Below are 24,181 nucleotides of genomic sequence, written 5' to 3'. Positions count from 1 at the left end.
ACTTTGAGAAAATTTGATCATGCAAGCATATGAAAATATAAGTTTGAATTTACTTCACATTTTTTAATTAAAGAAAATTGTGCTAATATTTATTTATTTATACGACGAGATTGAGCACCAAGTTTAATTTCATGACCCAAAACGTTTTTGTAAATGTTTTAAAGAATATTGTCTCTGGAGGAGTTAAATTGACGATGTGTTTGTTATGCAATGTCGTGTGTTTGTTATGCAGAAAATAATTCGGCGCCTAAATCAAATACAATGTATGTATAAGCTATTTTTTATATTTTAAAAATATTTTTTTTTAAAACACAAAGAATTTACCTGTCAAGACGTAGACTGCATACTTGAACAGTAAATTCCATTATATATTTATTTGGAAAACTTTATATGTTTTGGGATTTCTCTGATCGTTTTTCCGTTTTGTATGGCTGCCTATTTTCCAAATGCCTTGACTGAATAGCAAAAATTTTCTGTTTGATCGTTTATTTTATTCAGTACTCAAAATTACTACATATTCGTTTAAAATCAGATGTGCATAGAGTTCATTGATTAGATTAGAGAATAAATCCAATCTGATTTAATTTTCTGTGTGTTGTTAGTCCGAAAACAGTAATAAGTACAAGGGCAACCAATTATTATAATTCTAGGACCTAAAAGAAAGTTGGACGCATTTTTATACATTGAAGAATCTACAATTTTTTTTAGCTATTTCTGAGCACCCGGGGTCTAGAATGGAACAGCACCCACGCAGTAGCGATTTCTCACGACTGCGGTATTGTGCTCGCGGCGAGCGAAGTGCCTATCGCTGGCCTGCTCACACCTGCGTGCGGGGGCGCATTCGCGAGTCGCGCCAGTCGATAAAAAAACTTCGACCGTGTTGGACGGGAAAACTCGGTTCGGCGGCTATGCGGGTATTTTTAATCTAAGCCATCAAAATCCACAGCTACAGTGCATTAAATCGATCGGAAAGTCGAGGCAATATTTCTGAAAGTGTTTACAAATCGCTGGCATCGTAGTCGTTAATTGCAAAAAGGTAATTTTGCGCAGAGAAAAACTCGGAAAGCAAAGTCAAACAAACTCAAAAAAGGAAATGAACGTAAAAAAAATCGATTATCCAATCTGTGTGCGGGTGTGTGTGTGTGCAAGCTAGCGGTGTGTGTGTATGCGTGTGCGATTGTGTTTGTTTAAACCACGGGATTTTTATGCCCAAATCGAATGGCGAAAATTTAGCACAGCGAGCAATAAAGGCCAATTTAACTAATTTAAAGTGTGCGAAATGTGGAAAAGTGCCTGCGAAGAGAGCGCTAAAAGAGATCGCAAAATTTAAACCAGAAGCGCATACACATACACCTACACTCGCGCACGTACACACACACATACACAATCAAATGTAAAAATGCAAAGTAAAAGAAAAAAACAGAAGCCAAAGCAAAAGGCAGTGCCAAAAAAAAAGTATTTAATAATTTCAAGACAAAAATGAGAGAGAAAATGAAAAGAAGAAGCAGAACTGCGTGTGAGTGCGTGAGAGCGAGTGAGCTGGCACTATATCATCAGCTGTTTGACACTTGACACGATCGAAAGTAGCCTCCTCTCGCTCTTTTGCTCTCGTTCTCTTCCCCTTCTTTATTGTCATCTTCTTATTCTTTTTATTGTTTAAATTCGAGTTTATGTGTGATTTTGTTAAGCTTATTTATTCAGTGGCTATAAGTTGCTTTCGGGCTCGAAAAAGAAAAAGTGCCAGCAAAGCGCTGTAAGAACAGAAACAATGTGAGAAAATTATAAGATCTGAGAGCAGCAGTAATTTTACTTTATCAGAGAACTCTAAGAACCGGACTCTTATTTTTAGTTCTTACAAAATTTTTCGCTAATCTGTGACGTTTTCTCTTCCGTTTCTCTTTGCAGCTTCTCAAAGTAAAGTAAATCGCGAGCATTAGCAACCTAGAGTGTTAAACCAAATGTTAGTCTAAGCCTAAAGTGTAAAACTAGTTTAAGACCCCCAAAACAAAGAAAGCAAACCGCAAAATCGCAAACGTGTTAAGACCTAAACCTAAACGCGTCTAAGCCAAACGCCTTAATAAACAACAACTTCAGCAGCAGCAGGATAACCAGCGAAGAGTGAAAGAGAGCTCCTGCAAGAAGCTCTCTTTGGCGCCGAAGGAGCAACTATTTCATCCGCACCGTTGCCCAGTAACTCGGCAAAATAGCTAAGTCCATTTTGCAGTTCCTTAAAAAGAAAAAGTCCCATCATAGTTCCACATCCGGCGAGGGAAAGCTACAAGCGCAGTCCAGTTGCGAGGAGGAGGGCGGAGCGGCAGCGGGAGGAGCGGGAGCGGCAGCGGGACCCCCAACGGACCAGGCTAGCAGCAGCAGGAGTACGCCCCCCGCAGCCACGACCACGCCCTGTTCGGGGGCGGAATCAGGCGCCAACAGCGGAGGAGGAGGAGCAGTAGCAGGGGCCAGCAGCTCCGGCGAAGATCAGGCCCAGGTTTCGGCCAGCGCCACTTTCCGGCTGTCATCCCTAACGGGCACCATCTCCAAAATGGGCAACAACGCCACCACGTCAAACAAGAAGGTCGACGCCGCCGAGACGGTCAAGGAGTTCCTTGAACAGGCCAAGGAGGAGTTCGAGGACAAGTGGCGCCGCAATCCGACCAACACCGCCGCCCTCGATGACTTCGAACGGATCAAGACCCTGGGCACCGGGTCCTTTGGCCGCGTTATGATCGTCCAGCACAAGCCCACGAAAGACTACTACGCCATGAAGATCCTCGACAAGCAGAAGGTGGTCAAGCTGAAGCAGGTGGAGCATACGCTGAACGAGAAGCGCATCCTGCAGGCCATCCAGTTCCCCTTCCTCGTCTCGCTGCGCTACCACTTCAAGGACAACTCCAACCTGTACATGGTGCTGGAGTACGTCCCCGGCGGCGAGATGTTCTCGCACCTGCGCAAGGTGGGCCGCTTCTCGGAGCCGCACTCGCGCTTCTACGCGGCGCAGATCGTGCTGGCCTTCGAGTATCTGCACTACCTGGACCTCATCTACCGCGATCTGAAGCCGGAGAACCTGCTGATCGACTCGCAGGGCTACCTCAAGGTGACGGACTTCGGCTTTGCCAAGCGGGTCAAGGGTCGCACTTGGACGCTGTGCGGCACGCCCGAGTACCTGGCCCCGGAGATCATTCTGTCCAAGGGCTACAACAAGGCCGTCGACTGGTGGGCGCTGGGCGTGCTCGTCTACGAGATGGCCGCCGGTTATCCGCCGTTCTTTGCGGATCAGCCGATCCAGATCTACGAGAAGATCGTCTCCGGCAAGGTGCGCTTCCCGTCGCACTTTGGCTCCGATCTGAAGGACCTGCTGCGCAATCTGCTGCAGGTGGACCTGACCAAGCGCTACGGCAATCTGAAGGCGGGCGTCAATGATATTAAGAACCAGAAGTGGTTCGCCTCCACCGACTGGATTGCGATCTTCCAAAAGAAAATCGAGGCGCCGTTCATTCCGCGGTGTAAGGGTCCCGGCGACACGAGCAATTTCGACGACTACGAGGAGGAGGCGCTACGGATCTCCAGCACCGAGAAGTGTGCCAAGGAGTTTGCTGAATTCTAGAGAAGCTCTTCGCCAGTCAGCCCAAATCCCCTCGTTCTGCAGGCGTCTGCAACTGCAATTGTATCTGCTACTGCGATTGTATCTGCAACTGCTCCTGCTGTTGCCACCGCCGTGGCATCGCGGACCACGTCCTCATCGTCGTTGTCGTCGTCTTGTCTATATGTCTACTACTTACAACTACAACAACTGTAACAGCCACCCACAACACAACAACTACCACATCTGAGTCTATCTGGACATCTGTATGTCTGCATCTACTCCACATCCACACTTTTGTCAACATTGGATTCCTCACCACACACAACAATTTACATCAACGTAAGTATTTGAGCCAATATAAAACAGTTGGGCGGGGGTCGTGCAATATTTGTCATTGGAAAACCCTTTGACTGAAGTGCTCCTGGCTACATTCAATATTTATTTACATTTTACGTTACCTCAATTGCGATGAAGAAAAGTAATTTCATATTTCACAATTTATTAAACAATTAATTTGACTAACTTTTAGCAAAAATAAATAAAATGATACATTTTTAAGTTTTTAAATTTTCGTTTAAAAACTCATTGCAACAACATGACTCTATGTCATAACATCTTGAATTTATTTTATTATAATTTATATTTTATTTGAACATGCTAGATTTTTCTGGTATTCTTCAACTTTATAATTGTGTATTAAGAAAAACTACGATTGACATCCAAAGATATACAGGGAAAGCTTACATCCTTATTTATTATGCCATATATCAATCTGTAAACTCACACAGAAGGCTCTTTCTCACCATTTTGCCGAATGAGGTATTAATCTATTGACTGTATTCCGTACTCTCTTCGTTAACGATGGCGAAGGGTATTCAGGGCAAGGGTATTCCAGGTTTATTTTTGTTTTGACTTTAGCTTGAGATTGATGGACGAGTAGCTTGATTGATTGATTGCTTTCAGTGGAATGTATTTGCTTGTTTTTGAGGGAGCAGCAAAGGGAAAGCGAGAGAGTGCCAGAGAGTTGATTATGAGGCAAAGGGCATTTCAGCTCGGCCGTCAATTGTTCTGCCCGCGATAGTAACTCGTACACGGAATTCTTTTAATTAGTTTCCCTCGGTGACTTGGATTGTTTGTATATGCGGATGTTTTCCTGTGGCTGCTGTCCCTACGTGATGTTTTTGTTAAAAAAATTCGAGCATGACCACTTACTTACTCACTACCGGACCACCAAGGGGTAAAACGACCGTAAACATCGAATTGTTAATTGCAATAAGCGTCAGAATGTGGTCGTAAACGATTACTGTAACAACTGGCCGTAATTCAGTCGGGTCTAATCTCTTCCACAGACAAACTAGACAGTTGATGGTAATAGTGCAAAACCAATTACTTTCAAAGAAATTCTTAGTGCTTACAGTTAATTTATGTTCATTTGTAATAACTTTAAAACTTTTAGCTTAACCTAATTAAGTTTTGAAAATGTTCGCCTTTCATTAAGTGGTTAATTTTACTAAAAGTTTAAAGTGATAAAGTTTTGTTAAAAATCCATTTAACTTTTCTGTGAATTCTTAATCTTTTTTAACAGTTTCTGTTCTATGCTTCCCCATTTTATTTGCCTGCGACTCCCACAATTTCCACAGAAATATAGTAATTCGCACTTGACCCATTTGAAAAGCTAACAAGAAGGGAAGAGAAAGCCATGAATAATGTCAAGGCAAAAGGCAGTTAAAGAAATACATATATCTTTTATTTTATGAATTACCTTTTTTTTTCCCTCCCTCAGCTTATTGCGTGTCCGTTAGCCATTACCGAAATTGTGCTTTTATTATCAACGCCAAAACGCTGCTGGTAATTAATAAATTATAATAAGTTTTATGTTCAAACAACAAAAGCAAAACACAAGCAAGAGATGCGTGTGAATGCCGCATAAAGTTTAGAAATTGTGCAAATGTGAAAAACTAAAAACATAAACGCAATCAAGGGGGGCTGTAAATTCTGGGGAAAGCTTTGGTGGGTATGCAGCAACTATTTCAACTCAGATCAAAGAAAAAAAATGCCCTAATACTCACGCCAATGTGCGGTAATCGTAAGCCATGACCTTGGCCGACCTTTGGCCTAGCCCCAAAAGAGTTGTCCATCCGAATGTGAGTATGTGGATTCTCTTGGTTATTTATGTTTCTCCTCCGATTCCCTTGAATTTCCATGCGACATGTGTCGTCTATAGTTTTATTGGGTCCAATTATAATCATTTTGTTGTTTTTGCCGCTTGCCGCTTGAAGAAGGCCATCAATCATTTGTTTTGGGCCAAGTCAATTAGTCTCCGTAGTCATGGGTACTAAGTATCGGGCATTAGGTTTACTTATTTACATTAACTCGACGGCTTTTCTGATTGTTTATCAATGCGAATGAAGGATAGGGAAAAACGCTATCAAGAGTAAATCCAGCTGAAAGTGGGGTGATTTGGAGGCACGCCTTAGTAACTGGTTTTCATTGATAATCCAATTCAAAGATTTTTGCCTACACCAAAAAGATTTTTAAAGAAAAACCACGCAAAGGCGAACTTTTTTAATTCCTGTCCACCTTTTTCAATTACCTAAAACTAGAGAGTTGCCTTTGTTTAATCTGAACATTTTCTTCGAATGCTAGATTTCTAGTTGTTTAGTTAAAAACTTTGATAAATATTGTTTTGGTTCCGTGCTTCTCCAGATAATACGATTAGTGCAAATGCAATCAAAATCATTTCTGGGGCATGTAAATAAATGAATCCAACCAAGCTTACATTGCTAAATGGGATTTATCGTTTCCAAGAATGCAAAACTGAATACAAAAATGCTAAATTGTAATATGCTTTGTTAAGGTATAATTTGTAGAATATCTCATTGGGAAATGACTGGAATGTACTGTTAGCATTCTTGCTATTGGCATTTGTCTGATTTGGAGCACATTAAAGCCAAAGTTCAACTCCCAGCTGGGTGTCGCTCTACAAACTTGTTCTCAGCAGTCGCTGCACAAGCACGCAGATACCCAGCAACTTGGATTCAACACGCATTCGTCGTGCTCCAATAATCACCCAGTCCAAGCCAAGTTTAGCAGTCAGCCAGTCGCGGTGGCTGAAACACAAAGAATGCAACTGCCAACGCGCTTGTGAATCTGAGACGTTGTCTGGCCAATTTCGGGCCAATAGGGGATGAGCGGGGCGGGGCGAGGCGGGGGCTGGGGCGGTAGATCGCAGACAGCCAGAGACAAACCGACTAGGCCGGGCAGCCTTGTAACAGTGCCCTCAAATCGAGCTTGCAAGCACGCACGCGCTGCAAGTGCTGCCAAGTAAACGGCGATAAAAACAATAAGGCAGAGAAGATACCAAGACAATGGTCGTGCAGAAAAGAAAACCATTAAGAGACCGAGGCAGGGAAAACCCGGACTTTTCCGAGTATTCAATAAGATAAATGGTTCTGGTTCCCCCGGTGACCGATCCCATTTTCATTCTTAAAAGAGGGACACAGAAAAAAATAGTCCAATATTTCTCTTGCCCAATCTTTTTTATGGCAATGAGGGTTTTCAAGATTAATTTAATACTTTTAATCTAATCTTGCTTAAAGATAAAAGTTATATTTATACAAATTAATATAAAAGGTATAGTTATTTACTAAATTCCGTTTTCTACAAACACATCAATATTTTTATATATATTTTTTTTTTGTGTAAGCTGTTACACTTTGACTGAGTCAACGCGTCGTATGAGCAATATGCAAAAGAAGCACATGAAAAAAGAGCGAAAAAGAAGGCAAAGCAAAGCTCAAATTATATTTTCGTTTTCGTACGCATTGAGAATAAATTAAACGATTTCTGCCTTTGCCTTAATTGTGTTTGTTGATTTTGTTAACTTTTTCGCTTCGTTTCATTTCGTTTGGCTTGGATTTTCCGTTTCACATTTGCAAACGGGTTTCGGGTATGTGCGTCTCAGTCTGCCTTTTGGGCCTCCATTTGCCCCTCTGAAAATGTTAGGAGTGGCAGTCGCCGAATGCAGGCTATAAAAAACATTTAAATTGAGACAGCCCCAGCGAGGCAAACTGGCAAAATCATTTAAATAACGCACACGTCGGCGGCAGCTTCGCCATGTTGTGCTCGTTTTAATTTTTTGTTTTTCTTTTTTTCACAACTTTTTCTTTCTGTTTCATTTGTGCAATTATTTTCGTCGTTTTTGCTTTCAAAATTGTAGCCGCTGTTTATTTATTTTCTCTACTCTTTCCCTAGTAGCTGCCGCGTTCTAGTAGAATGCAAGGGCATTTAGTTTTCGCAGCGAACGGGGACGATTGCGACCCCACAAAGTAGCTGTTCTCTATCAGGATCAGTGGATCATGCGATCTTGTTTGTCCACATCATACTTTTCCGACCCGGCAATTGTTTGTCTTCACTTTTATTGGTCTCGACTTCCGTCTGTTTGTTTTTCTGTTCACTCAGTTTTCTTAAAACATGTTTTATTTCTAGATGTGCATTCTAAGTAAACGTTACGAGAATAGATTTTGAGAAATTAAAATAAAACAAAGACCACTTTCGCTCTACAAAATGATTTATAAATACAGTTGTTTTGTTATTTGTTTTGAAAATATATACTTAACTTATACCATGCTAGGTTAACAAAGAGGTAAAACTTTAAACCGTAATTGTTTATTAAAATATAGCAGTAGACATTTTAAGTGAATTGTATACTACGTAATATGAATTTGCCTAAGCTTTTTTCTCTTATCAAATCTTTCCACTTGATTAGAGCGCATGTAATGGTCGAGGCAGTCGCTCGCTCTCAATGTTTTTTTCTAGTACTTTTGCAATGTGTATCTGTGAGATAAACGCGAACTTTTTCAGCAAACCCCCGCTAGCGCCTGCTCTTCTGTCTGTCTGTCAGTCCCGCACAGTAACCAGCAATTTTCATACAGAATTTACGAGCAAATAAAATAGAATCGAACATGGAAAACGCTGCACAATGAAAATTGAAAATTTCTGTTTTAGTTTTCGTTTTTGTTCCGTTCCCTGTTGTTTATTTATGGACAGGTGCTATGTACACATGCATTCGACGGAGAGGAATGACTTCATGAAACATTTTCGGTGCGACAGAAAAAACTCCAGAGTGAAATATATTGGTATATTTACATTTTTCACTTTTGTTTGCTATCGAATTTCTGCGAATTGAATTCATTGATTCAATATAATCTAGGGATATGTATATACTGTTGACTTCCAAACACTTTCCGTTGATAACGATTTTGAAATTGTGCAAAGCGGACGGGAGGCAAAACAAACCGACATCATCGAGTGAGCCCCTTGAGGGCTTATCAGCAAGGAATCATTAAAAAACTTATTGACGCCAGTTGTCATATGAGAGGTTGTTGCTGTTGTTGCTGACAATGGGCTAGAAAACTAAAACAAAACTTGGGCATAAGCTAGAACCAAACAACAGCTGGCGAGCGTTGAGCGATAAGAACAAAGAGAGTTATTAGATTCATATTTATGCAGCTCCCCGCCTCGTAGTTTTCCCAACTGTTGTCCACAAGTTTCTCACCAGCTTTGGTTTGCACGACAGTTTTTTAATTTGTTTTGTTTGGTTTTCTGTGGAAATGGGTTAAGAATATGCACCCCATTCGTCGGCGGCGGTCTTTAATAAGTTTGCTGGCATCGTTTTTGTGTGCTAGTTTCTGCAAGTTACATCACCGCCGCTGATGCATTCATTTCCATGTGTCCCGATAACAAAGACAACAATAACATCCGATTTATTGACTCCCCACAGTTACCCCTTCTATATTTTCTCTCTGACGGCTAACACACAATTACAGTTATAGTCGTGCGTCTAATTGAATTTGATAAAAACCGGGCAGAGGAATACAATTAGAGTGCGGTATGTGTGTATAGGGAATTGCGGGCGACCGTCTCTTTCCCGCAAATTCAATACAATTGACATGTAATCAATAATAATTGTTGTTGTTGCAGCTGCTGCTGGCCTGACATTGAAAGAGGGCTGCTCTCGAGGGGGCGTGGTGGAGTGGTGGGCACAGGTGCTAGGCAGCCGCAAATAAATGAATATTTTTTCTGCTGCCCCAGCTCTTTTCCTCCGCTCACGCAAGGCGTAATTATTGATTAATTATTTGTGTGGGTTTTTTGCCTTTTTTTTCTTAAACACTCAGCCATAAGAACTACACTAAACAAGCACGGGGTGGGCGAAAGGTCTGCACTTGAACCTTTTTCTTTTGCCTTACTTTTTCTTTTTTACATTAATTGAATCATCAATCTCTTGGGTGACAAAACACTTTACCCCTCCCCCTTCGTTTATTAGGGTTTCTTTCTCCTTGCTGCTTTTAATATTTTCTTTTTTTCTATATGCTTTATTTAATTGGGTTACTACGCATGGAAAGACTTAAGGCTGTTGACGTCATTTGTGTACGATCGTGGCACTTGTCAGGCGTTTTCTAATCACTCACAAACAATTGCCAAGATGTCCTTGACCTATAGTCATATGCAATATTCAAAAACCCCCCTCCTCCCTCTGTTCTCTCTGGCAATTTCATGCTGCGTTAGTCGCAGCATTTAACACTCGAAGGCCGGCCGTTGATAATTTAACTAATTCTATGCACTCACCTTGGACACTGGCACAACATGACGTATACGCAACACGTTTGCATATATTACGCATACGCAATGTGGTCGCGATTGAAGCCGCGAAGTGTTGGCTTTGTCCTCAGCTGTTGGTGTCGAATGCTGCCAGCAGCAGATAAATGTAATTACAGTCTTATCATAATTGCGAGTGAAATGAGACCAGAAAAGAGATAATAATGCGGTCGAAGCCAAAAGGACCGAGGGAGCAGTGCAGAGAAGAAAAAATAACGAGAATGGATGATGGCTCGGCTGTGCTCATCGCTCATACGACGAAGTGCACTCCACCCATATACACATATCCAAACAGCTACAGCTTCCCACTGAATTGTTCGCCCCACTCGCACCTCCCTTCCCCCTTAATGTTTCAATGTTGCTGCTGCCCTGCCGTCGTTGTTTCAAATTTTAATTTTATTTTATTGCAGCGCACAAATTGTGCGCCGTGTCGCCGGCGGCGCTGTTGCGTGTAAGCCCCCTCCGCACCCCTGCTCACCATTATCCTCAGTGGCTTCCTTAGGCAGCGTTTGTGTGTGTGGGCGTGCGCCATGCGAGGGTCGATTAAAAAGCATTCTTCAGCCTTTTTATAGCCCATTTCACTTGACTTTTTTTTTTATATTTATCACTTGGGTTTGATATTGTTTCACACAAAAACAATATCATTCAAACAGGAACAAACACCCGGTAAACGAATATTAAAAATAAAATAAAAAATTTAAGAATTTTGAACTGTGTATAAACTCACCTTAGGTCATTAGATTACAACAATTTCAGCTTAAATTTAGATTGAGATAATCATTCGTTCCAGTGCAAATTTTCCTGTGTAATAACATTTAATTGAAATGTATATTGAAAGTAAAAATATTTGAGAATATGTGAAACTTAAATGGTGTGGCTAAAACCAATTTGTCTAAACTAAATAAACAGTTATGTTCCTAGCTTTTCGCTGTATTTTTCAAACTGTAATTTTATAGACTAAAAGTACTCTTTCTTTATTTATCTTTAGTATTCACTTGGGTGTTTAGGCCTAAAACTAATGTATCTCCCGTCGCTGGTAGGTGGGTAAGTGTGTAATGTTAATTGCCATCATGCGCGCGCAAGACAAGTTGAGTCTCTTTATGGCTACCTCTCATCCCTGGAACGCTCCTCCTCCTCCTCCCGACGCTTTCCCCGCAGGCACCAGTTGACCCAGCCCCGGCAATCCCTTCTGCCCATCCTGGCCTGCCCCATCTTGCCCTGCCTTGCCCCTGGTCTTTAATTACTTTTGTAGTTAATTTTGTTACAACAAAAAGCGGCAGCGGCAAAAACAGTGACAATGTCAATGCAAAAATTTAAATTTGCTTTTAATTTGCGCTTCTGTGTTGTCGGCCCATCAGCTTTCCTAGTCCCCAATCTTGCCCCTCAGTCCCTGGAACACCGTTTCGGCCATCCAATTGTCATGTTTCCGTTTCCTGTTCATTTCATTTCAGTTCGTTTCGTTGACATTTTCTTTCGGCTCGATGGAAACGTGAAAATGTAAAATTCAGAAGAGAATAATATACGTGGAATTTAACTTTAATTGATTTGTCTTGAGGGCCGGCATCGATTTTCCCTTCTTTGTGTGGCCTCTTCCTCGCCTTTCCGCTTTTCCTGCCCCGTCACGATGTCTGTCCGCTTTCGCTTGGCATGAAAATTGATTTGATTTCAAAGCCAAAAAGTTTATTGACATTAGATACGGCGAGCCTCAATCCATTTATTTCCCTTACTTTCCCATTGCCCCAAAACTTTTCCACACTTTGATTTACGAACAGCGGCCAAGTATCGATGGGAGGGCGCCTCGATAATTGGCATGCCGATCCCCATTCGCATTCGCATTCGCATTCGCATTCCAATTCTGTGTTCTTTCATTCGCCCATTGCTTATTTTCTGCCTTTTGCATTAGTCTTGCATTTGTTTTGTTATTAAACAAAGTTGAGGGTTCAAAGCGAGTGTCTGGATGGTGAGACTGAGCAGAACTGAATTGGAAACAACAAAAGCGGCGAATATGTGAATTGCAAATTGCAGATTTCTTTTTATTTGGCGTATATTGAACCCAGAGTCAATGCAAGAAAGCGTTCGTCTGATTGACCAGTGACGAAGTCCGAATGGAAACCGTCGGAGGGCATTCAAGTGTAAGGAGATGCAAGTTGGGGGTCAGAAGCAAAATGAAAGCAATCTGAAATAATTTGTATTGAAGGGTTTTTTGGATCAGAGCGTAACAAAAAAAGTCTAATTTGCTTTCTGAAACTTTGACATGTTCCTCTTGCAGCTGAAATAAAGCTAAAACAGCTGCAATTTAACGTATGCTTTAGAAAAACATTTCTCTGGTTGATTAATGCGAAGCTCATTGAAGTGTACATAAAGTAAAAGAATATACAAAGTATAAAAGACGTTCAAATTAATGCGAGTACCCCATTAATTAGAGTGTTAAGCTTTTGACAACTAATGCAAGCTCGAATCCGTTTTTATTAACACTCCTCCCCTCTTATCTAGTCTAAGATATGATAAGGCAGGGCTCATGAGTTGTCTCACAAATATGTGACATTCTAAGGCAGACTTCAGCAGTTGACGCCATGTTTGGAAGGCACTGACGATTGCTGACATAGTTTTTGACTTTGCCATTGCCTTTCTCTGTGTTGTGTGTGTGCTTAGTGTTTTGTGCATTTTAGAAAAGCCCAAACGACGGTGACCTGGGACCGGAATCAGAAAACTTGGTCTGGGACAGCGACACATTCCTTGCTTGGCCACCCACTCGAAAGCAGTTGGTTCCCTTGCCTCCAGCCTTTGAATATTTGATGGCTACAAAACACAGACTGCATTTTAAAAATGCGTAATTACCGACAAGGGAAACTCGACAACTGACTCCTTGGCGCTGACTAACTGAGTGGGGAATTGTAAGTGGGGTGCTGATTAAGTAGAGTGGCTTGGGTTTTGGGAGGCCGAGTGGTCAAGGCAAATGAATGATTTAACTATTAATAAAGTAAAAATCGTGAGTGGTGTGTATTTATACTCCATTTGCATGTGGGTGGCTTGAGTTACTTATAAGGTTGGGAATATGTTCATAAATTATATAACAAAAGAAAGTTCCAAAAGTCTCAGTCGAAAATTCTGTTTAAAAAGCGTTTTATTTTGCATCCAACTTGCAATGCACTTCAGAGAGAGTATTTCTTTGGAGTTTTTTTTGGGACAAGGCATTGAAGTGACATCGAAAACAGCTGGTGAACAAACATAAAACATTTGTTCATTTTTTTTATAATATTTTCCTAGATATAAATCTCTGTGAAATAAGTTCATTTATAGATTGTATAGCATATATATATCTAAAGATATTTTCGGGTTGTCCACTCTGGTTGTCTTGGTTGTTGGCTGATTTATTAAAATGTTTTTCGTCTTTTTGCGCCGAGCTGTGAAGGGGCTGAATCGAGAGAAAAATTAAATCTTATATAAATGAATTTGTTTTTCTTATGATTTAAGTATCCGTTTTTTTTTTGCCGAATTGTTATAAATAAATACACGCCCTGGCATATTTTGATTGTTCTTTCTGGCAACCATTTTGTCATTGCGTGTAGGTCAAATATGTTGCCAAGATTTTACCTGCCACCATTCAGCTGCTTGTTCTAGTTTTGCCCTCCTCAAAAACCAATTCAACTGAGTTCTCAAACAAGTTTAAAGCTCTCAGAAAACTTGTTACACCAAATGAGTTTCCAGATTTGTTCTAGGCAACTTTGAATGTTTAATGGAACAAAGATATTATATGAATTTTAAAGTGGCCTAACTTTTGGGTACTTCTTAAGCTTTTACCGTTTCATATCAATATTAAATAGATACACTTTTCTTGCATTAGGGTTTGGATATTTTTTGAGAGCTTCAAGGCCAGCGCCGATTGCTTGGGCGAAAGTCTTTTCTGTTTACGTTCACTAGTTTTGTTTTTACTTGGCTCACGTAATGCCTCCTCCCTTTGCAATCGCTTGTTGGCCATAATGTTTAGGTTTCGGCCTTATGTAATTCGAGACAATGGCGGACAAAAGATCTCTTGTAAATTCAATGCCAAACTCCACCAACTCGCATTCGATACCTGAGTACACTGCACCTCTCCGGTTTCGGCTACCCGAACTTGTGTATCTATATGGCTACCTTTGCGTGGGTGCAGCAGCAGCAGCAGCAGCGGCGATTCAGTAACGCTTTTTGTTTCAGCGATAAAATGCCGCCTGAAAATATTTTTTTATCTTGTTATTCTTTTTGTATCGCACAATTCGTGTGTGCGAGTGTGTGTTTCGTGTAAAGCGATTTAATATAGCACGCTGCTGTGGCTCGCTTACGTCATGAGATGCCCATGGAAGGGGGTGGAGCAGCCAAGCATGTGCCGAGCTGATAAGGCGAAAAATCTATAAAACTTTTAACATACCAATATGCCCGGGGACATGGGAAAATTTCTCCAGCTCTAGATAGTTTTTTTGCTGTCTCTGTCGCCGACGAAGGCGTTTAGTGGGTGTGGTCCGGTATAGATTGTTGAAGTGTCAAGAGCAAACTCATCGTTTAGCTGCCTTGGAATCCAGCTATTAAAATCCATTAAAGGAATGTAAATACATAATTTATAATAATATTATTTAAATTAAAAATAGTTGTTTACAAAATGCACCTCCTAAGTCTTAGGTTTGTGGAAATGGTTTGAAATAATCAAGTTCTTAATTTTCCTTAGCTTACTGTTTTATTCAACTTTAAATTCATAAGTCCAGTCATGCGCTTACGTTCACTTACCCTAGTTCTTTGGTTCCTTAAACTCACAGAAACGACCTTGACCCAGCTGAATGCCCTGAGCAAGTCAAACTAGAAATAGCCAACAGTCAAATTAAGCATATTAATAGAATCGATTTGCTTTAACTTTTGGCGGTCTTGTGTGCTGAATGAGTTATCGGCTATGCTTGAGCTTAATTTGATATGCGGCAGAGGTTAAGAAACCCGAGTAGGAAGTACAGTCGGGGCCCCAGTCAAGGTTGGGTGGCTATCGGACCGGATCGGAAGAAGTCAAAGCTGATCGAGACGAGCTCGATAAATTGCAAATTATGCAAATGCATGCTTGATTGAGTGTGCAGACACAACTAATTCTTTTTTTTTTATTTTTGGTTGTCTCTTTCAGCATTTCCCTACGTCTTCATGTGGGACCCAGCCGGAACAATCTTTTCATCTTGTGTGTGATGCTTGGTGGAAGGACTTGGAAGACTTGAAGATTTAAACTCCGGATACCGAAACAAGATATAGAAACCGATAAAATAATGACTTACACATTAATATTCATTCATAACATATAGCGTATTTAACCACGAGACTACAGATATTTAGTTGTAAACGTAGCTTAGTCTTAACTAAAGAATTCAAGAGAAACCGATAAAGAACCAGCAACAGAAGCGAAAGTGAACGGAAGACACTGAAAAAAAAAAACAGAGAATACATAAGAGGAAATCCAGGAGAATTGTCATCTAAGCCAGGGCTAAAGAATTTCATTTAATTTCGATCGATTCAGGTCGGTCTCTCAGTCAGCTGCAGCAACAACAACAAGTTGAGAGTATAAAACGCTTTAATAATTTTTAAATTAAATACAAAATGTTAAAATTAACACAAAAATTATGGCGCACGCAGTGTGCTTGACAAAAAAAAGCAACATCAACAAGAAAACAAAAAAGCAGGCAAATCTTGCGACAAACTAAAGGTGTAATATGTACGGGAGAAGAGCAGAAACGAGTTGAGGCCCTTAGAAAAACACAAATAGCAAAAGTCGCTGCCGAATGAGGACACTTGCCGGCCAGGTGACCAGTGTGTGTGAAATCAGTCCGGAGTTGACACCCCGCCCCACTGGACGCCCTAATGCCCCCGCCTTTCCGCTAAGCGAGCTTGCGTTCAAGTAGCCCCGACGATTTGGCGTCTTTACCGTAGACATGTCTCTAGATATTTATATATATTCGCGTATATAAATGTTGTACAATCAGCGACGACGTGCAACAATAAACCAACCGCCCGACCCGGATCACGAACAGAACCATATTCGAAAGCAGAATCAGAACATTACCCATTTCAACAGTGGCACCTAAACAAATGCGCACTCACTCATAAATAGTTGTCCATCCAACATCCACTACTCGCAAGGAACCACATCAACTACTCAAAACTCTAAAGTATAAACACTAAAGCAAGTAAAGCTAACAAAAAAGAAACATTTGAAACGCAGCAAGAAATATATAAAGCAAAAAACAAAATCTGAATGTTTACATTTAAGACACATAAAACAAAAAAGAAAGAAACCAAAAAAAAAAAATCAACTGAAATTTGTGTGTATAAAACGTATAAAACTTAGCATTAATGAAATTAAAGAAGAAGCGGATGCCGAAGATGTCGACGGAGTCATGTCTATATATACACAAAGATTGAAGCATTATACTTACCAAGAGCAGAACAAAGAGAATATCATGTGCATGTGCTAAGTATAGTTATTTGGAGCAGAGAGAAATGAAGAGAAAAAGGCAACTATAGCAGTTATATTCAAGTAAATATCGATCGGAGTATATTTATTGTTTCGTTATGTGCGGAGAGGAGTGGTAATCATTTTAATTGGCCGTAGGAGATATCGAAATCGTTACCAAACTACCTTTTATTTTAGCGGCACTTCTCCGCATTCCTTTCCCTGTTATTATTTATTTTTAAAAGTCAAGACTTTTAAATTATGTTGTTGTTGTGAGAAGAGAAGATATATAAAGAGCGAGAGCAACTCGGGATCGTAAAAAATATAATTAATTTATAAATACTTTTTATGTTTTCTATGATTATTTGTTCAACTAGTTGCGAGACAAAAGTCATAAATAGGCATTAATTAAGCATCTAAATTTAATGGTAAATAAAAGTAAACAAAGTAAACATACAAAACCGAAATCAATCGAGTAAGAAGACGATGTTTGTAGCCACGAAATGTTCACATCACAACCAAATTGTCTCCCTTTATATGAAACATACACATGTTTATGTGTTTCTAACTAGTTTGTGTGGAGAACTATCGCCGATCCTTTGATTTGTGTCCTTTGTCAGTCACCCAAACAAAAACAAAAACAAAACAAAAACACACGGACTAACACACATAAGCATATTCTGAAAATAATCTACGGTAGTCTGAGCATACAAATTTAATGTGGATATATAACTAAATATATATATTCGAAACATATGTGCAGTAAGAGAGCAAGAAGTCGATCTTTAATTTTGTGCAATTTTTGTCTTGTGTTAGTAAACTTTTTACGGTAGCTGTTAACACTGCTCTATATAGACGCAGATACAGTATCTGAGGAGCCCAACCTGAGCTTTACTATTTGACTAACGATTTGAATGCTTTACGTTTTTGTATTAAAGAAACATTATGCACTAATTTGTACTACTTTTAATACATCATCTATCTTTTTTTTGTACTCTTAAAGCTTCTCCCTCAGTCTAAATGTTTGTTCGGTTAGGTAAGCCAGAAGAGAGAATCCTTTTTGTTGTTGTTTCATGTGAGTGCGAGCTAATTCGAGGTACACATTAACAAAACAAAAATATATATTGAAAATTATATATATATATATGTGAGAAGAACCAGAACGCAAGAAAATGAGAAAGCAAAATTCAAGTTATTTAATTTAGTTTTTACATTTAAGTTTATATAGCAAGTGCATATATATACAAATATATATATATATATATATTTAAAAACCAACAAATAAGATAACAAATCTTAAAAAAAACAACAAGCAAAAACAACCAAACAAACACAACAAGCATACAATAAAAAACAAATTTGAGAAAAAGTAAAAGAATTATAAGTAAAATGATGATTTAAAGAGGAGAGGAAGAGAAACAAGAAAACACAAAGGAAAAGAAACAAACAAACAAAAAAAACCAATAAAATGAATTTGAAATCCTTAAAAAATATATACACAAAGTGTGGGCGTTCTTATTGAAGCTGTGCGATGGAGACTCCCAAAGATTTTCTTTGGGAAGTTGGGGGTTTCAGCAGGAGGCTTCAAAGTAAAATTGGAGGCTTCAAAGTAAAATTGGAGATTGTTATTACTAAAAGATGTCCGTAACCTCCTTTTTATCCAGCCCGACGAGAACCAATATGTGTGTCAATGGAATTTCATAAGCAAATTCTAAAAACAAAAACATCTGCGATGCAAAGTCTGTATTATTCCTAATATCAGTTGCCGGATGTCTTGTCAAAGTTGCAGAACCCTTAGATTCCAGATGCCGTAGAATGTATATATATTAGATTTTTGTTAAAATAACCAAACCAATATTGTAATTTGTTGGTTTGGGTAGATTAAATAAAATCCGCACTGTGAAACTCTTTATTCAACCAATGCTATGAAAAGCAAACATTTAAAAAGAACTATGTTCGTAAACAAAAGAAAATTAATTCAAATGACACTTATTTTTTTAAATTCTCTTATTATTTGTTAGTAATGATATGCACAGGTTTGTATGCTTTTTGCTTTGTTTTTGCTGTTTCCTTATTGCCAAAGTTTTAGACCCGAAAAATAACTTTCAAGCAACAAGAACAACAAAGGAAACAGCAAATAAGAAAACTGAAAAGGACTGCGGACTGTCAAAAAGTTCTGCATAATTTTTTGGTTTGTTTCGTTTTTCCTCCGCTTCCGATTTTCCACACCACATACACCTATGACACACTTGCCGTCGGCTTTGCCTTTGTATTACACATTTCAGGGCAAGAGCGAAGGGGGAAAAAAAAGAGAAAGACTGTTTTGTATTTTGTTTCCTTGATTTTGGCTGCAGACAAAAGTTGGCGTGTGTACATGCCATGTAACCCAAACACTCTCACAAGCCCACTCTTTATATGCATATTAATATGGAATGTGGGGCTCGGGGTTTGGGGTTTGGGGTTTGGGGTTTAGAAGTGGACGTCCCCCAAGTCTGAGGTTATTTATAGCAACACTTTTTCGGCCACGCTCACATTAGCCTCTTTGGCTCCTTCTTCCGCGGTTGCTCCTTTCGTCAAGTTTGTCCTTAAGTTGGCCAGGACATGCACGGAAGGACAGCTAAGCAGCTTTTATGATTTGTGTGTGAATGTTTGAGTGTGCGAGTGTGCCTGGGGCAACGAAATTTTCCTTTATGCAGCCCAGCGACGACAGAAAATAATAATTCCCGGTATGGCCAACTGAACATCGGAACGGGCTTTGTGTGCGAGACATCAAAGAGGAATTTTCCCTATAAATAGACGGCTCAAAACCCCCATGGGAATGGGAATCTGGTTTCGGGAAATGCGATGAATAGTTTGCGGAAATTCGGCTTAAATTTGATGCAAGAGTTGAAGACAGGTATGTATGTAATCGAATGCCATTTGGCAGCGAAGAAATTTAGTCCAACCTTAAGACAAAAACATGGGAAGTAACATAGTAATTGCAGCTAAAAGCTTAAAGAAGAAAGTCTCTAGTAAATCGTAGATTACTATGCCTTTAAATTACTTCAATAAGAATACTAATTGAGGTTCCAGTAAAATTCAAGCTTAATAAAATTCTGTAACTATTAAAATCTAACATTTATACTTCACCTATTTAATCATATTCCTTGTTACTTAATTGGATTTTATCATTAGCAAAACCTTTGACACCAAATTATAATTATATCTGTATCGAATTACTTATTGATGTATTCATTACTCAATAATGTATAACTGCTAACAACGCTTGTACTATGGCTCTTTTGTGTGGGGTTTCACTGTAAGTCACCTCTCACCTCTTCGAGTGGATGGGTGGATTGTTTTTCTGGCTTGCCTTGCAAAAACCAAAGGGAGAAGAAAGCGACGGCACTTTTCAATGTGTCGCCGTCTTACCAATTAGGTTACCTCCCCATCCATTTCTCCCCTCTCGCCGTTATGGCCATCCAATTGTGGTTGAGGAAATCTATATGCATGTGGCTGGCTTTGGGCTGAGCCAACGTGATTTTCGTGTGCCGTTGTCTGTTTCTGGTCATTGTTGCCATTTGTGCTGGCCCAGCAAAAGGTGGCAAGCAATTGGATCTGGTAATTGGAAAATAAGTTGAAAATACGTTTTATGAGATGGGACTATGCGGGAGATAAAGGAGACAAGGACATTGCTGATGTCAGGTCTTTGAACCGAAGGAATCCAATCTGGATGATTAAAAATGTTGTTTGCTGAACATCGCACAGACCAAAAAACCCTTGGCAGGCGAATTCGCACAACTACATTTGTATGCAAAAGAAAATTCATTTGAAATATTCACAAAAATGCCCCGCATAATTTATCTGTGCAATTCTAAGACTTTAATTCTATATTAATCATGAAACTATATTTCGGATGGGCAGACTTAAAATTGCCATAAATCGAGCACAGCATTCCGATGGCGATTGGGCTGCCCATTCCCGTTTCATATGCGACTAAATATATATTCCCGCAAAGTGCTGGCAGCTGTGCAAACACATTCCGAGGGCAGGGCACTCTGGGAAATCGAGGAAAAGTGGCAGGGGACCTGGTGACAGAGGTTGGACACTGGCACGCGTTAATTAAAAGTCTATTCATCAGTCTGAGTTGAGGATAGCCAACTTTTAAATGGAGCAGAAACGGGGTAAACTTTGGAGAGTGACAGAGTGCAAACTGTGTGCAAAGATTGATTTATCTGTGGCCAGTTACGTTACCAGTTTTAGTTGGCTCGCAAATTGAACACATAACTTCCCCTCACAACGATCAGAGTGGAACCCGTCGAAATTGTTGCCCGTTGGCAGTGGATAATTGTTACACTTTACTTTGGCTCCATTGCGATTGCTGGTTGCATCATCCAACAGAACGCAGTCTGTACACTCGACACATTTTATGGCCCTCGTTACATTTTCTGTGGATATTATCCCGATTATGGTGGCTATAAAAATATAATCAAAAAATGTACCCACAAATAAAGACAGGATTTTTTAATTATTTAGAACAATTTTATTATAAATATTACAGGTGGTGAGCATTAATGATGATGATTTAATAAACAAAATGTAATTTAATAAACATAAAAATATAAATTATAAATTCATAAAAACAAATAAATATAATATGGCTAAACTGTGTGTAAATATTAATTTTCAGCAAATGATTGCATTTTATGAATGCTTACAAGCTAAAATTCTCGTAGTGTACACAGACAGCAGGTGAGAAATTTTAGTTAATTATTTTCAGGGCATTTTTAGCACTGGATATTGATAGACACCAGAGAATTCGTCTGATCTCCACGGGAGAATTGGTTGCTGAATGCCGGTTTCGGCCGGATTTGGATGCAGCTGAGTCAGTTCGAGTTTTGAATTCATTTTCCGACTGGCTGCACACACAAAGTGACACCACAGGCCACCCCACCCAAAATCCGCCCCCGCCACCCATTTTGTATGGCGGCGATGGCGAGTGCATTCGACGTTCGTAAACCTTTTTGTGGCCGTAAGTTTTACGAGCCATTCGAATGCAGCGGTCCAGACCCCTCGCATATAGCATTCGAATATGTGCAATTATTTCAGTGAATTTACTGGTAATTGGATGAAACGTCGTTGGGGGAAACGGAATGAACTGGAGCAGGAGAAGTGAACACAAGCGCGGTTGAGAAGTTGTTAAGTACAAATGAGTAATTTCATAATATGCAAATTCATACAAAGTGAATTCGCAGTTGATGCGAAAGTTGCTCTCCGTGTGCCTGGATCTAGATATAGAATCATCTGTCTTTTGTTCATTAGAGATGTTCCCTGCTAATTCCCTATGAGTAATAGCCATTAGCAAATTAGTCCAGACGAACACGTACAGCATATACACATAAAATTACTCATATCGAAGTAAAATGCTAAATAAAAGTCAAGCAAATCAGTTTAAAATACTTTCTGTATATCTGCGAAAAATATAAAATCAACCGCATATTTTGTCTAGAAAATTTCTCCTTAACATTTTTGTTTATTTATATAAAAAACCAAAGCGTATAAATATCGAGAGTCTAGAAATTCTTGAGGACAAAGAAATAAATTAAAAAATTAAATCCGAAATTAACGGAGAAAAATACGAATTTTATACAACCTCAAAAGATCAGGGACATTTATACCCATTATTTATTTCTGTGTAAAAATATACTTTGAACCGTTTGTTTTAGCTGTTCCACATAATTGTATTATCAGTTCCATAAACTGGAATTTTATTGACCAACCGTTATTAACAAATTAGAAGCCAAGGGGTAAACAAACAATGGACAATGGAAAGTAAAAACACTATATGCCTAGCGAATCAGCAGGGGTTCAGGTAATTGAATCAGAAAAATGCTTTCAAGTACCTCACGAAATAAAATAAGTGTGATACTTTATTTTAAATTAAACATTCTATTTCTATTATTAAATCAGCGAAATTATAATGGTTGCGGTTCACCTTATTAGGATTATTAGATCAAAATAAATTAAATCTCATTAATATACTTTGTAATTCATATTTATATCAGCACTAGTTCTATTAAAGCAAGTTTGCGTTAGTTTCTAATGAATGTGGCTAGCGATTATTCCTTATATTTACTTCTATTTTTAGCCAAATTTTAAGTGAAACCAATTTCAAACCGCTAATTTGTTTATGGTGTTATTTTTCCAAAAAAAAAAATATTCCTCAAAGTTTGATCGAAAAGACTAGAAATTGATTAGAGCGCGCATAAAATACATTGTTTATTCAGACATGTGGACTCGAGATTCAATTCTTCAGTTTCGATATCTATTTTGTTAGTTTATTTAAGTGCGTATGTGTGTTTTATGATTTGGATATTAATTGATGGGCAGAACTTGTTGCCAGTCGGCCAGTTGGACATTCAATCATTCTGCCAAAATATTTTTACTGGCAGTGCGCCTGCGTCAATTGAGAAAAACCAAAAAAAAAGGAGTAAGTGTCGAAAAGATTTGGCAAGGGAAACTTTCCTAAAATTAACCAAGATTTGTGAGCAATCTTTGCAGCTCCCCACTCACTTACACCAGCACAGAAGTCGAAATTTGTGACAATTACGTCAATTTTGCGCTGATTTTCCCGCATCTATCTGTATCTGTAGGAAACATCTCAGCCGTTTGTGTGTATATGTTTACCTTTGTATCTGTATCTGTATCTGCAGCACATCTCTTGGCCAGCCATTCAATTCATATTCACACGTGTGTTTATTTTGCTCCGATTTTAGCGCGGGGGCGTCGTGTCAGTCGAAATGCGAGGGAACAGGGGCGAAATTGTGAATTCGTGTGGGCTATATGAAGTGTTACGGCATTTGTGGCATTGGCTTTTGGCTGTTATGCCACACATATATTTCCCTTCGATTGAGTGCCATTAAATAATAAAACAAACTTTAATTCATTTACACGTTAGTTAAAGGGAAATTTGAAATATTTTGCGCTGACTACATTTTGCGGTAGGCGATGAACATTTTGTGTCATATTTTGTGAGTGCAAAAGTTTTGTCAATTTGAATTCACTTAATTGGAATTACTTTATTAAGTGCATGTGGTTGCGAGTGTTGAGTTCGGCAGTTGACAAAGGGTAGGATGTGCATGCCTGACCATGAGCCATATATCTGCATCCATCCATCAATCTATGGTAATATTTGAACCTATCCTTTAGTTCCCCTTTTAGTTTGCAGGGTTTATCTGTGGACAGGGGCCATCAGACGGCTTTGTGGGTTCAGCTAAGTGCTGAATCATGCTCAACGTTAATGTTAATGCAAATAATTACTTGCGGAGCGGGGGGCCGGGTAAGTTGGGTATTCAGGTAGGCAATGAACGAGTAATTAAGGAACGTGGCCGAAAGCAACAGCAACAAGCAAAGCGAAAGCAGACAAATGTCGTAGAGCAATTTACAATTGTTTACTCTCCGTCGGGCCAACAGCCGAGGAATTCAAACGATTTGGGCCCGGTCTTGAA

The 24,181-nt window shown here is 39.4% G+C and overlaps 1 protein-coding gene across 1 annotated transcript; it reads left to right on the top strand.

Annotated features, from left to right (window-relative positions):
* Positions 1 to 842: 842 nt before the first annotated feature.
* On the top strand, positions 843 to 18,185 carry LOC128261208 (cAMP-dependent protein kinase catalytic subunit 1). The gene is made up of 3 exons (XM_052994776.1): positions 843 to 1,036; positions 1,906 to 3,922; positions 15,378 to 18,185. Exon 2 carries the CDS (start codon positions 2,543 to 2,545, stop codon positions 3,602 to 3,604), a length of 1,062 nt encoding a protein of 353 aa, XP_052850736.1. The 5' UTR covers positions 843 to 1,036; positions 1,906 to 2,542; the 3' UTR covers positions 3,605 to 3,922; positions 15,378 to 18,185.
* The last annotated feature ends 5,996 nt before the right edge of the window (positions 18,186 to 24,181 follow it).

The sequence above is a fragment of the Drosophila gunungcola genome, unplaced genomic scaffold (assembly GCF_025200985.1).
Source record: "Drosophila gunungcola strain Sukarami unplaced genomic scaffold, Dgunungcola_SK_2 000001F, whole genome shotgun sequence".
Lineage (NCBI taxonomy): Eukaryota > Metazoa > Arthropoda > Insecta > Diptera > Drosophilidae > Drosophila > Drosophila gunungcola.
The sequence above is the reverse complement of the archived record's forward strand: the minus strand, read 5'-3'. Positions and strand labels throughout refer to the sequence as shown.

Coding starts and splice junctions, on each gene's coding strand:
- LOC128261208 (XM_052994776.1), top strand. CDS start 2,543: ATGGGCAACAACGCCACCACGTCAAACAAGAAGGTCGACGCCGCCGAG.